The following is a 13,398-nucleotide window of genomic DNA, read 5'->3' as shown; positions in this document are numbered from 1 at the left end:
CAATCTGTAGGCCGATCCCAAGCCCGGATAAATGCAGAGGGTTGCGTCAGGAAGGGCATCCGGCGTAAAAACTGTGCCAAACAAATATGAGCGTTCATCTAAAGAATCCCATACCGGATCGGTCGTGGCCTGGGTTAACAACGCCTGTCCCCGGGACTGCTAACCTGCAGGGCCTCGGTGGAAATTCAGCTACTGCGGGTCGAAGACAAAGAAGAGGAGGAAACCGGATCCAGCGTCAGAAGAAAAAGAGCAATGCACAGAGCCTACAACTGAGTGTAGGGACTTTGAATGTTGGGACTATGACAGGAAAAGCTCAGGAGTTGGTTGACATGATGATTAGGAGAAAGGTTGATATTCTGTGCATCCAAGAGAGCAGGTGGAAAGGTAGTAAGGCTAGAAGTTTGGGAGCAGGGTTTAAATTATTCTACCACGGAGTAGATGGGAAGAGAAATGGAGTAGGGGTTATTTTAAAGGAAGAGCTGGCTAAGAATGTCTTGGAGGTGAAAAGAGTATCAGATCGAGTGATGAGACTAAAATTTGAAATTGAGTGTGTTATGTATAATGTGGTTAGCGGCTATGCCCCAGAGGTAGGATGTGACCTTGAGTTGAAAGATAAATTCTGGAAGGAACTAGATGAAGTAGTTCTGAGCATCCCAGACAGCGAGAGAGTTGTGATTGGTGCAGATTGTAATGGACATATTGGTCAAGGAAACAGGGGCGATGAAGAAGTGATGGGTAAGTACGGCATCCAGGAAAGGAAGTTTGAGGGACAGATGGTGGTGGACTTTGCAAAAAGGATGGAGATGGCTCTAGTGAACACTTATTTCCAGAAGAGGGAGGAACATATAGTGACCTACAAGAGCGGAGGTAGAAGCACGCAGGTGGATTATATTTTATGCAGACGATGTAATCTGAAGGAGGTTACTGACTGTAAAGTAGTGGTAGGGGAGAGTGTAGCTCGACGCATAGGATGGTAGTGTATAGGATGACTCTGGTGGTGGGTAGGAAGATTAAGAAGACAAAGGTAGAGCAGAAAACCATGTGGTGGAAGCTGAGAAAGGAAGAATATTATGCGGCCTTTTGGAAAGAGGTAAGACTGGCTCTCGATGGACAGCAGAAGCTCCCGGAAGACTGGACTACGACAGCCAAGGTAATCAGAGAGACAGGCAGGAGAGTACTTGGTGTGTCTTTTGGTAGGAAAGGGGAGAAGGAGACTTGGTGGTGGAACCCCAAAATACAAGGAGTCGTACAAGGAAAGAGATTAGCGAAGAAGAAGTGGGATACTGAGAGGACTGAGGAGAGGCGAAAGGAGTACATCGAGATGCGACGTAGGGAAAAGGTAGAGGTGGCCAAGGCTAAACAAGAGGCATATGAAGACATGTACACCAGGTTGAACACGAAAGAAGGAGAAAAGGATCTCTACAGGTTGGCCAGACAGAGGGATAGAGATGGGAAGGATGTGCAGCAGGTAAGGGTGATTAAGGATAGAGATGGAAATGTGTTGACTGGTGCCAGTAGTGTGCTAAATAAATGGAAAGAATACTTTGAGAAGTTGATCAATGAAGAAAATGAGAGAGAAGGAAAAGTTGAAGAGGCAAGTGGGAAGGACCAGGAAGTGGCAATGATTAGTAAGGGGGAAGTCAGAAATGCACTACAAAGGATGAAAAATGGAAAGGCAGTTGGTCCTGATGACATACCGGTAGAGGTATGGAAGCAATTTGGAGAGATGGCTGTGGAGTTTTTGACCAACTTATTCAAGAGAATACTAGCGGGCGAAAAGATGCCTGAAGAATGGAGGAAAAGTTTTCTAGTTCCCATTTTTAAGAACAAAGGGGATGTTCAGAGCTGTGGGAATTATAGATGAATAAAGTTGATGAGCCACACAATGAAGTTATGGGAAAGAGTAGTGGAGGCTTGACTCAGGACAGAAGTATCTGCGAGCAACAGTATGGTTTCATGCCTAGAAAGAGTACCACAGATGCATTATTTGCCTTGAGGATGCTAGTGGAAAAGTACAGAGAAGGTCAGAAGGAGCTACATTGTGTGTTTGTGGACCTAGAGAAAGCCTATGACAGAGTACCAAGAGAGGAACTGTGGTACTGCATGCGTAAGTCTGGTGTGGCAGAGAAGTATGTTAAAATAGTACAGGACATGTATGATGGCAGCAGAACAATGGTGAGGTGTGCCTTAGGTGTGACAGAGGAATTTAAGATGGAGGTGGGACTGCATCAGGGATCAGCTCTGAGCCCCTTCCTGTTTGCAGAGGTAATGGATAGGCTGACGGATGAGGTTAGACTGGAATCCCCTTGGACCATGATGATCGCAGATGATATTGTGATATGAAGTGAAAGCAGGGAGTATGCAGAGGAACAATTAGAAAGGTGGAGACATGCACTGGAAAGGAGAGGAATGAAGATTAGCCGAAGTAAAACAGAATATATGTGCGTGAATGAGAAAAGTGGAGGGGGAAGAGTGAGGCTACAGGGAGAAGAGATAGCGAGGATGGAGGACTTCAAATATTTAGGGTCAACAATCCAGAGCAATGGTGAGTGTGGTTAGAAAGTGAAGAAACGGGTCCAAGCAGGTTGGAACAGCTGGCGGAAGGTGTCTGGTGTGTTATGTGACAGAAGAGTCTCTGCTCGGATGAAGGGCAAAGTTTACAAAACAGTGGTGAGGCCGGCCATGATGTACGGATTAGAGACGGTGGCCCTGAAGAAACAACAGGAAGCAGAACTAGAGGTGGCAGAAATGAAGATGTTGAGGTTCTCGCTCAGTGAGCAGGTTGGTTAGAATGAGAAATGAGCTCATCAGCCAAAGTTGGATGTTTTGCTGAAAAGGATGCTGGAAGGGTGCTGAGGATGGAGCTGCCAGGCAAAAGAGCGAGAGGAAGACCAAAGAGAAGGTTTATGGATGTGGTGAGGGAAGACATGAGGGCAGTTGGGGTTAGAGAGGAAGATGCAGGAGATAGGCTAAGATGGCAAAAGATGACACGCTGTGGTGACCCCTAACGGGACAAGCCGAAAGGAAAAGAAGAAGAAGAGATATATGTATATATATATATATATATAATATATATATATATATATATATATATATAATTAATAAACTGCTTTTTTATGTATAACATACAAACCCATGCAAACAATTGGATTCAAGTAAAACTTTAAAATTATTACATTACATTTTTTTTTTGTTTTTTTTTTTTTTGCTTTTACAACATCTGGGACACTCACATGACTTAAGCGCACAAGCACTGATCTGCAGGAAATTGTATATCCCGAGAAATCGCTAAGCCAGTTGATGCTAAACAGCATTATGTAACAAGTAACAACAATGCTTTTGTAATGTAATTCTTTATTGTGCAGAAGGAACCGGCATGCCGAAAATGGATGCATAGTTGGATGGATTGGATAAGCATTTGGAATGTTGCCCTAATGTCTTAATTGCGACTTAACCTGGAAAACTACTCATTCTAATTAGATCCAATTCACAATATGCCAAAACTTGAGAGCAGAGCTTCAAATATGAAATCCCAGCCAGCCCAACCATATCTTGCTCTAATTGTCTCTTCAGCATACATAGCTTTTTTTTTTTTTTTTTTTTTTTTGGACACACTATCTGCCAGTTAACACTAAGCTCCGAGAGGAAAACAAAGATGTTCTAGTGTCAATGAACAAGAGGCTCTACTACTGAGCATTCCTGTGTGCCTTTGTGTCAGGCTTCAAGGAAATAGATACACAGTGATTTTATTTTGTTTTAGTTTTACACGTTGCGTTTGGGAGAGAAGATCAAGAGCGCATCCAGAGGAAGGTCCGGAAGAGAGCACAGACTCATCTGGCCAAAATGATCCTTTCATGGATTACGTCGACAGCGTGTTTGCTGATCCAGCTTCTGTTGATCTGGCGCGAGATGAGGAAGGAAGGAAACTCGCAGGCTGAGACAGCAGGTGGAGAACTTGACATTGAAGCAAAGATTTGACATTCCACATTTTGCGCCATCCAAGAAAGATACTTTAAGACAGAGACAAAGATAAGACACTTTTAAAAATTATATAAAACATGGTTAACATGCATAAAATGAATGCAACTTTAAATTGGGGGAAAGAAACCTGCATGCCTCCAAGATAGTTACGTTTCATTCTATTGTTAAAGTTTCACTTCTCAGCATCATATGTACAGTGCTAGTAGTAGTCTTTTTTTTTTTTTTTAGTAGTTTTTGTACTCACGTACAGCTTGAATCTGTTGCAGGTGTTGAATCAATGTCATCCTTGAGATTTTCACCAAAATAATTTTCCATTCAACTTCATATTCAGTAGATGTTAAGCTGTTAAAGTCCCACTAACATCCTTATATGTATTGTAAGATAGATTTTATAAAAAATACATATAATATTATTCACTTCAATGTTCATACAAAAAAATAAATATGAGCAGAGAGCGTGTCATTCATGCGTAAAGTTGCAGAAGTCTCACTCGACATCCAAGTGGTCGCCATATTGCCTGCAACGTCATCACCAGTCGTCACACTGGGACATTCGCCATTGAAAACATGTAGTGGCACCTGCAATGGGAGAGGAATAAGATTTTCAGATTTTTCCGACGCCCCTTCTGACACGGAAGCTGTTTTTGAATAAGAGAACATCTCACAATCGAGTGAAGTGACTGGGGCAATATTACCCTATCGTTTGGAGCCATATTTAGATGATATGCAGATCACTTATAACTAACAACAGACTCCCCTACAGTATGTATGACAGTATGTAGCGTACTAAGCCGCGAGCGACTACAACGCTGGCCACCCCGGCTCGGCGTCGCGAGCGTTGTCGTTGTGAAAGAAGGATTATGTCATCTCCCCAAACTATTATGTTTTTAATAGCTCTATGCACACCTACTTGTCATTTCGAACCCACGAAGGTTTCGTCCTTTGCACCCGTGCAATCCATTTTTCACGACGAACCGGGTCCTGTGGAAAAGTATGAAGAGTGAATCCATCCTCCCAAGTGTTCGCGCAATATCCAGCAATACAAGGAGTCGGCATTTTGGCTAGTACAAAGGAACAAAGAGCTACCTTCCTCCAGGTAAAACTAGTAGAAACATATGAGACCGCCTGATTGGGCGTCTGCAAATAACGTCACTTCCTGCTTCTTCTCAAAATCAAATCCATCGAGAGGATTTTCACGGGAGGAGTTACAAAAAGCCATATCCATCAAAATCATGTGGTGGAAAAACGGATGGGTCCATTTCAGCTGCCTTTTTTTAAAAAATATACTAAAAATCATGATTTTGGTGTCAGTGGATCTTGAAGAATACGTATTAGTCAAGCTCCTACACTTTTTTTTTCATAATTTCATTTTTTAACTCCAACTCTTTTTTTTACTCCAAGCGAATGCAGAAACTGAAAAAATGCTCACATGATCGACCTTCACTTAACAACAAGATTCAAAATTGCTGACTCATCTGTTTCACAAATCTATTTCAAGTTTCCGAACGATTAATATTTCACTGTGAAAGAGTGGACACTTTAAGCTTGACAACATCCAATGATTCACATTATATGAAAATGATGAAATATGCTGCCAGTCACCTCTATTTGCCTCCATTGACGACGCATACCATTGTTAATGTAGCGTTAAATTATAGTGATACTTTATACTTTTCCACACCACACAAGGTTCTTTCTCCTAGAAAATTGTTTTCCAGGCTCCTACACGGCTTCGAGGTAATGTTCATTAAAATGTCACTCAGTGGCTTGTCAGACCAAAGTGTTTTGGAGAATTGAGATCGAGGGCGCGTGGTGACTGACTGGTACCTGCTTCACGGTTCTGGGGACATGGGTTCAAATCCCGGCCTTAATCAGCAGGTGTGACATAGTTAAACAATAGTCTTAGAAATACCTCAGAAGCAATCTGTTCCTAATAAATACTAATGTGATTTTTGTTGTCCGTAATGCCCTCACCATGTACATCAAAAGTATTGGATTATATTATTGCAATAAATTAAAGGTCTATTCAAAGTGCATCAGCCGTGCTGCATAAAGAGGCTGAAATGAATTGTATTCATTGTCAACCATAACAGGCCCATTTAGCGATACTTAAATGATAAATATTGTTTATGCGATCAAATTAGTTTTAAAGGACAGTTTTTTTTTGTTTTATTATGAGACTGGGTGATTAATCTTTTCAGCAAATGAAGTGCCTTTCATGCAAAATGTCTCCCAATGACAGTCATGCCACGACTCATTACTTTTATTTTCACAGTTATAGAATTCTCAGAGGAGAATAAATCATTTCTCCTGACAAGTAAATGCAGAACGTCCAAATAACTATAAAGCATGCCGTTTGAAATTTTCCTCAAAACATAGATGGCCTCTTTTAACAATGCCTCCACTTGATGCAGTTTTATTTGGGAGGTTCTACAAGAATTTTGCCGAACTATTCCAACCTGCTGTTGTGTAACCGTTGTGTCTGCTCATGCAAACAGCTGACTTGAAAACACAACACAGCACAACTGTGTGTGTGCAGTGTACACGTTCAGAAGAGGAGGCGGGGGTCTGTGCGCATGCGCAGCACTGCCGTCAACCGACGACTGGAAAACAAAAGAGAGGGAGGAAAATGTCACAGTTCATCCTTTAATGGCGCAATTACCCTTTGAACAATTACAAGCGTCGTCGCTATTCTTCGAGGGCTGACAAGAGACGGGAGGTTGCTGGTTTATGATGCCGAGTAGAGTCCAAATCTCGGAGAGAATCCACAGGTCTCCCCCCCCCACCCTCGCCGTCTCGTCGCTGTTTGCTTTTTGGGGCAACGTCGACCGAACGAGCGCGTCAGGTGAGAACATTTAAAGTCGTGATCTCGCCGACAAGACCCGGATGAGGAAGTTCCAGTGAGTGTGTGTAAAAGTCGCAGCCCGGTTTCAAGGCTCTCCGTTTTTCCGACTTTCTGACATCAAGTTGAAGGTTGTGAGGACGGAAGTGAGCCCTCGCCCAGGAGAGGCGCTATCCTCGGTCCTGACAAGGGGACACTCAAGTCCTGACGTCATTAAGCGTGCAAAAGTGACTTTCTCTCCCCCCCCCCACTCCCCTAAAAAAAGTCCATCTCCAGCAGCAGCTACAGAAAGAGCGAAATATGCACATTCATCGACAAACTGCAGTCCTTTTGGCTTGTTTGGGTAAGTATAAAAACTACACCACTAAACCAAAATAATGCTTGATTACTTGTGTCAGCGTTTCGATTAGTGGTTGAACATTCCACAAACTTATCATTTTGCTCATTACATGTCGTTAGACCAAAGCAGTGCGACTATAGAGAGTAGTTTTAGCCAATTTTGACTTCACTACTGCGTTGTCAAACTTTAGCAAGTATAGTGATTTATAAGTTAGGGTTATGTTGCTGCCAAATCAGAAATTGAGATGCTTCTTGGGATGCTAATTTACTAAAATGCATTATGTATTGTAATAAAATCAAATTGTTGCAACAAACAAACTAATATTCTGTCAAATATGAAAATCAGTCAGTCCAGCATTTAATCACCCAAATATTAAAGGCCTCCAGACCCTAAAGCTTTATATACACTAAAACAATATCTTTGTGGGGCTAATTATTGTACTCCAAGTCTACATTTTATAGATTTTACAAGGTAAAAATGGTACAGACATAGTACCGTGCAATAGTCTGAGGCTACCAGTAGCTTTTTTTTTTTTTTTTTAATTCCATCTTTAGCCAAAACAATGAAAAGTGGGAGTTGCCAAGATTCCAGACACACAACAACTTGTAACCTGAAAGGTATCTTACTTTTTAATAATCAGATTATGGCAAATGTGTTGTAGTACTTTCCACAATATTGTCCAAGATCTGGTCAGAGGAGAGCAAATGAAGACATGAGCATGAAAAAAAACCAGATCAGACCTCATGTGTGTATCACTTTGAATTCTCAACTGTGACCATTAGCAAGCATCAGACAAAAAGCCCACTGGCATTGAATACATCATGATGCACTCAGCTCTTAATAGGGCTCAGACCATAGCAGCAAGCTCATCGATACCCACTTTCTCCATTTACATACTTCCCTCGTCATTAAGATACATGCCATAAAGAAAAAAACAGGCAGATAATACTTTAAAGGGAAACTCTTTGGGGACAATCTCATCACTTATTATCACAATGAAATCGCTCAACTGTACTTTTGTGAGCGTTTGTTCAGAGATTGTGTGACCGAGCTTCAACCAGACCCTTTCATATTTCCAGTCTGATTTCCACCACTTTCTGTGCTGCTTTGCACTCCTTCCCTACGCGGCTGCATGAGAAATGATGGAATCAATGTTGTCACAGTCTACCTTTGGGGGGCCTTTGGGTTATATAAGAGGACTGTACCCAGTCACACAAGAGACATCCATGTGGCCAACTCGCAGAGGCTGCTGCTGCCACAATTCGCTTGAGAAAACATCCATCTTTGTCTTTGTAATCCCTTTTATCCTTTGCAATACGCACTTTTCATTTTATTCTGTCTCCTGTAATGTTGCCATCACCTTTTATTTTTCTTCTCCTACACCTTCTACTCTATTGTCCTCCCCCTTAAAGCAAATACTGATGGGCACAGGCCATCATTAGTGCTTAGTGGCCTGGATGAGCTTGGATTTGTGATGAAGTACAGAGAGTCAAGCCCTTTCCTACTGCTCACAGAGCTGTAAAATTGAGTGGATGTCACTTTAATGCTCGCTGAGCTTTGCCATTTGCTCTTAATTGGATTCACTGTAGACTCGAGGGCTGCAAGGATTGGCCATAGGCTAGTCTGGACCTGTTTTTTTATTTTATTTTATTGCTAAATCAATCATTTGTGTAATTTATTGTTTTATTTCAGAAGTAAATTACGAGTTGGCAGCACGGTGGAGCAACTGCTTAGAGCGTTGGACTCACAGTTCTGAGGACCGGAGTTCTAATCCTGACCCACCTGTGTGTCGTTTGCATGTTCTCCCCGTGCCTGTGTGGGTTTCCTCTCACATCCCTAAAACATGCATTAATTGGAGAATAAATTGCCCCTAAGTGGGATTGTGAGTGCGACTGTTGTCTTACTCCATCTGCCCTGTGATTGGCTGGCAACCATTTCAGGGTGTACCCTCCTGCCCATGGACAGCTGGGATAGGCTCCAGCAATCCCACGCCTTTGCTTCAGAATCTCTGCAACTGATATACAAAACTAATTTGACACAGCAACAAGTGCTATTCAAAAATGTTGATTATTTTGGACCCTGAGTCTCTATCACATTTTGTTGCCTAAATGCGAGCGGCATCACATTAAAAGTATATGCACGTACCTCAACCAATCCTTGAATTAAGAGACCACCTCCACGTATTTTTTCCCATTTTGTTCTCATAATACACCCGTTGAAATACATTGTTGTTGACATCACCATGGTAATGAGTGTTCTGGTCATATTTGAGTTGACAAAGTAAAGCTCATTGATCATAAAAGACAGGATGCGGTGGTATAAGATTTTATTGGAGTAGTCTGCCATAGTAAAATCGTGAAAGAGAAAATTTGTCTGTAGTCTGAGAATTATCTACATTATGTGTTGTCTCTCTAAAATGTGTTGTTTGTCCCACACTGTTATTTTTTTTTCAACTAACTTTTTGGTTTGTCAGATATTTAAAGTACAACGTCAAAAACACATGACAAGACTAAAAATAAACTAGCTTTTGGATTTAAATATATTGTTCTCAATGGAGACATGGAGTAAATGTCTTTTCAGAGCCAATCAATGACACCATTGATCGTTTCAGCGAATTATGACATTAAAGCAAATGGGCCTAAATTGCTAATTATCAGTCGATGCCGATCAGATCAGTGTAAAGTCTCCTCTTTTCCTATTCCAGTGCACCTGAGCCAGCCCGTATGCGTGGATGTTCCCTCGGGGACGGAGGCGGTTCTGGGAAAGATGATGAAGTTGACGTGTATTTCTTGTATGAAACGTGAGGAAGTGAAGGCCAAGACACATGTGGACTGGTACTACATGACCAAGGTGGAACAAGGCGTCACACCTGACAAAACCCTTGTAGGTTGCTCCCATGATATCATTTGTTAAAATTGATGGTCATAACACGAGAGAAACTCACCTCTCGCTCCCCTAGATTTACAAGTACGAGGGTGACTTACCAATGGAGGTGGACGGACCGTTCAAGGGCCGCCTGGTGTGGAACGGCAGCCAGGACCTGCAAGACCTCTCCATCAGCATTGTGAACGTCACCTACAACGATAGCGGCATCTACGAGTGCCGTGTGCTGCGCGAGTTTGAGTTTGACTCCTTCACTCCGTCAGCTTTCATCTTGAAGAACATCACACTGAAGGTGATAGAGGAAGGTGCGGTTCGCCGTTGAACGCTTTTATCCCCAAAATCTGATTCGTGGGTTTATTTCAGGACTGGCGTTAAGATTTTACGATTGTGTAGCTGCCGCATTAATCTGTCGGCAAAATGATATGACTGTCTCCAGTCCCTTGCGATATGTTAGTCAAATCTCACACTGGGATGTAACTGATTAAGTTACAGTCACTTTAAGGTAGGGGTATCAAACTCAATTTACCTTGGGGCTGCTGGAGGAAGAGTCTGGGCCGCAGCCTCAGCGCACATGGACACGTGCAATTTATAATTTAAATTTCAATCCTATCTCCTCAAACGTCTTATTTTTTTTTCACACAAAATAAGATGGACACCGCTGGTGTATGGCAACACTGCTGTAACAATCCATTCATATTTTTGTGAACCGACTGGATTGATCTGTGCTTTGCAAGTTAGCCGTTCGAATGCAAATACATCAATTTTACTTAGTTTTAAATGCTAATCAATCGGTTACCATGACAACACTGTGAGGGGCGGGGTCATGCCAATCTCGGGCGCGCGCCTGCTCCTGCCAGCAGGCTCCTCACCTGGGCCTTGTTTATGTTAATTGTACAATGTAGATAAGCCACGTCTGTGAAGTAGTTTGTTGTACACGGTTGTCACGTTCCCAAGTTCGTTGTACACAAATGTCACGTTCCCACATTCCTTATTCTCTCATGGTAATCAAATGCTTGTTTTTTTTTGGGTGGAGGACCTTGCCTTTTGCCTCATGTCTAGTGCTGACGTCTTTTGGACTGCCTACCTGTGTACCGACCTCTGCCACGATTAAATTTCCCTCTAAACTACTTCTGGCCTTGGAGTGGTGCGTTTGGTTCCTATCCCTTTACCCTTGCTCGTGACAAATCCACGAGACAGACAATCCATGGAAATTAATGGATGGATGCTTTTATAATGGAAATCTTTGTATTGTAAAGTTAAAACATTTTACTTGCTTGATTTTTCAATCGGCAGATGGCACTTAGCACGATCAAGGCAGCCTTCTTCTTTTCTACGTCGTTGTCGTCGTTCTCTTTCCTTCTTCATTTCCTTTTCTGTGCCCCACATGTAGTCAACCGTTTCCATGGTGCCCCTAATGGTTGGATGTGTCACGTCCCATCGGAACGAGAGTAGGACCCAAATGCAGGACTCGGAAAATCCAAGGTAGTTCAAGGAGACACGTTTATTATATGCAGAGGTAGGGGATCGAGCAGGCAGTCCGGTGCAGCAGCGGAAGTTGGGACGTCGGGCGAAGAGAGCAGGTGAGCGGACAGGCAGGAGAGGGTACACGGGAGAACAATCAAAGCAGGCAGAAGTAACGAAGGAGTCAGGCTTACAAGGTTGGTCGGAGAACGGACGAAGGTCGGTACACACAGGTTCGATCAGGGATACCGGAGCACACGAACGGGACATGAAGATCAATCGAACTGGCGCCGGCCAGTTGTCATCGCGGTCATATAAATCCACAGCATAATCAGGCTGCATGAGGCACAGGTGTACACCTTCCAATCAGCGCACCTGCGCGGAAACCCGCACAGCTCGTGCTGGAGGGGCAGGATAATGACAGTACCCCCCCCCCCCAAAGGCACGGCTCCCAGACGTGCCTAAACGAAAAAACAGACAATAATTAACACAGGCAAGGGTGGGCGGAAGGGGTGTCCGGAGGAGGGCACGCCCCCCCCCCCCCCGAACCCCAATCTGGTGGCCATCCAGGCCACCAAACACAAGGCGTCCGGGTGGACAGATCAGGAGGACGACCCAGACGCCAAGCATCAGGGTCCCCAAGGGGCGATTCGGGCGGACGACCTCTGTGAGGAACCAAACGGCGGAGCAGGAACCAGAACGAGGCAGGCCACTGCTCCAGACGAGAACCTCCCACACCGTGGTTGCAAGATGACCAGGGATTGGTCGCCACCGAGGCCAGGTCATGAAGCGGCTGGGAGCCATCTGGAGCGAATAGGATGATGGAGAGAAGGACCAGAGCCATGACCGCCATCCCGAAGTCTCTCCAGCTCCAGGGTGGCTCCACAGAACTCCCCAGCTCCTCCTGGACAGCAACGTGAGAAGGCGGCGACACCATCGCCTCCTCCTGGACAGCAACGTGAGAAGGCGGCGACACCATCGCCTCCTCCTGGACAGCAACGTGAGAAGGCGGCGACACCATCGCCTCCTCCTGGACAGCAACGTGAGAAGGCGGCGACACCATCGCCACCTCCTGGACAGCAACGTGAGAAGGTGGCGACACCATCGCCACCTCCTGGACAGCAACGTGAGAAGGCGGCGCCAGTACCACCTCCTCCTGGACAGGAACGTGAGAAGGCGGAGGCAGCATCACCAACTCCACCTCCTCCTGGACGGGAGTGTGAGGCGGCTGGGGAACTGTCGCCACCTCCTGGACAGGAAGGTGAGAAGGCGGAGGCAGCATCACCAACTCCACCTCATCCTGGGCGGGAACGTGAGGCGGCTGGGGAACCGTCGCCACCTCCTGGACAGGAATGTGAGAAGGCAGCGTCAGTGTCACCGTCGCCACCTCCTGGACGGGAACGTATGGGCGTGCCCGTTGCCGACAGAGCGGGAACGGGGTGCGACCGTGGGCCGGTCGCCGACAGAGCAGGAACAGGGGCGAAGCAGGAGTGTTGAGCGTCCGCGGGCCAGTCGCCACTGGTACTCCAGAGCACGGACGAGAAGTGGCTGTGGAGACGTCGCCACCTCCTGGACAGCAACGTGAGGCGGCATCGGGTCGGTCCCCACTGCCACGTGAGCTTGCAGTGCATCCGTTGAAACAGCAACGTGGGCGTGGCGCGGTGGCAAATCCGTTTCCAGGGCAACATGAACGAGAGTCGGCAGAGAGTCAGTCGAAACTGACACGTGGGCGTGTCTCGGGACCGGGTCAGTTCCAACTGCCGCGTGAACTCTGCTCGGAACAGCCAAAACCTCGACGTGGGAATAGCGAGGAGGCGGGTCAGTTTCCACAGCTACATGCGCTTGGCGAGGTGGCGAGTCCGTACCCACTGCGACGTGCACTTGAGGTGGCG

The 13,398-nt window shown here is 45.1% G+C and overlaps 1 protein-coding gene and 1 long non-coding RNA gene across 8 annotated transcripts in view; one reads left to right on the top strand and one right to left on the bottom strand.

Moving 5' to 3' along the window:
* Positions 1–4,445: 4,445 nt before the first annotated feature.
* On the bottom strand, positions 4,446–6,761 carry LOC133505269 (uncharacterized). Its single transcript, XR_009796199.1, has 3 exons — positions 6,643–6,761; positions 4,891–4,961; positions 4,446–4,559 (listed from the first exon to the last, which is right to left on the bottom strand). It is a non-coding gene; the product is annotated as an uncharacterized LOC133505269 (long non-coding RNA).
* Positions 6,372–13,398, top strand: part of scn3b (sodium channel, voltage-gated, type III, beta) — a 55,132-nt gene continuing 48,105 nt past the window's right edge. For 4 of the 7 annotated variants that reach the window (XR_009796197.1, XR_009796196.1, XM_061828342.1 and 1 more), the window contains exons 1-3: positions 6,372–7,165; positions 9,867–10,045; positions 10,122–10,350. Coding sequence is in view for 4 of the 7 variants with exons in the window: in XM_061828342.1 (XP_061684326.1) it covers positions 7,123–7,165; positions 9,867–10,045; positions 10,122–10,350 (451 nt within the window). In the remaining 3 variants the exon portion in view is untranslated. The remainder of the gene's footprint in view (positions 7,166–9,866; positions 10,046–10,121; positions 10,351–13,398) is intronic. The other 3 variants (XM_061828344.1, XM_061828343.1, XR_009796198.1) reach the window with 3 other exon arrangements.

The sequence above is a fragment of the Syngnathoides biaculeatus genome, chromosome 8, assembly GCF_019802595.1.
Source record: "Syngnathoides biaculeatus isolate LvHL_M chromosome 8, ASM1980259v1, whole genome shotgun sequence".
Classification (NCBI taxonomy): Eukaryota; Metazoa; Chordata; class Actinopteri; order Syngnathiformes; family Syngnathidae; genus Syngnathoides; species Syngnathoides biaculeatus.
The sequence above is the reverse complement of the archived record's forward strand: the minus strand, read 5'-3'. Positions and strand labels throughout refer to the sequence as shown.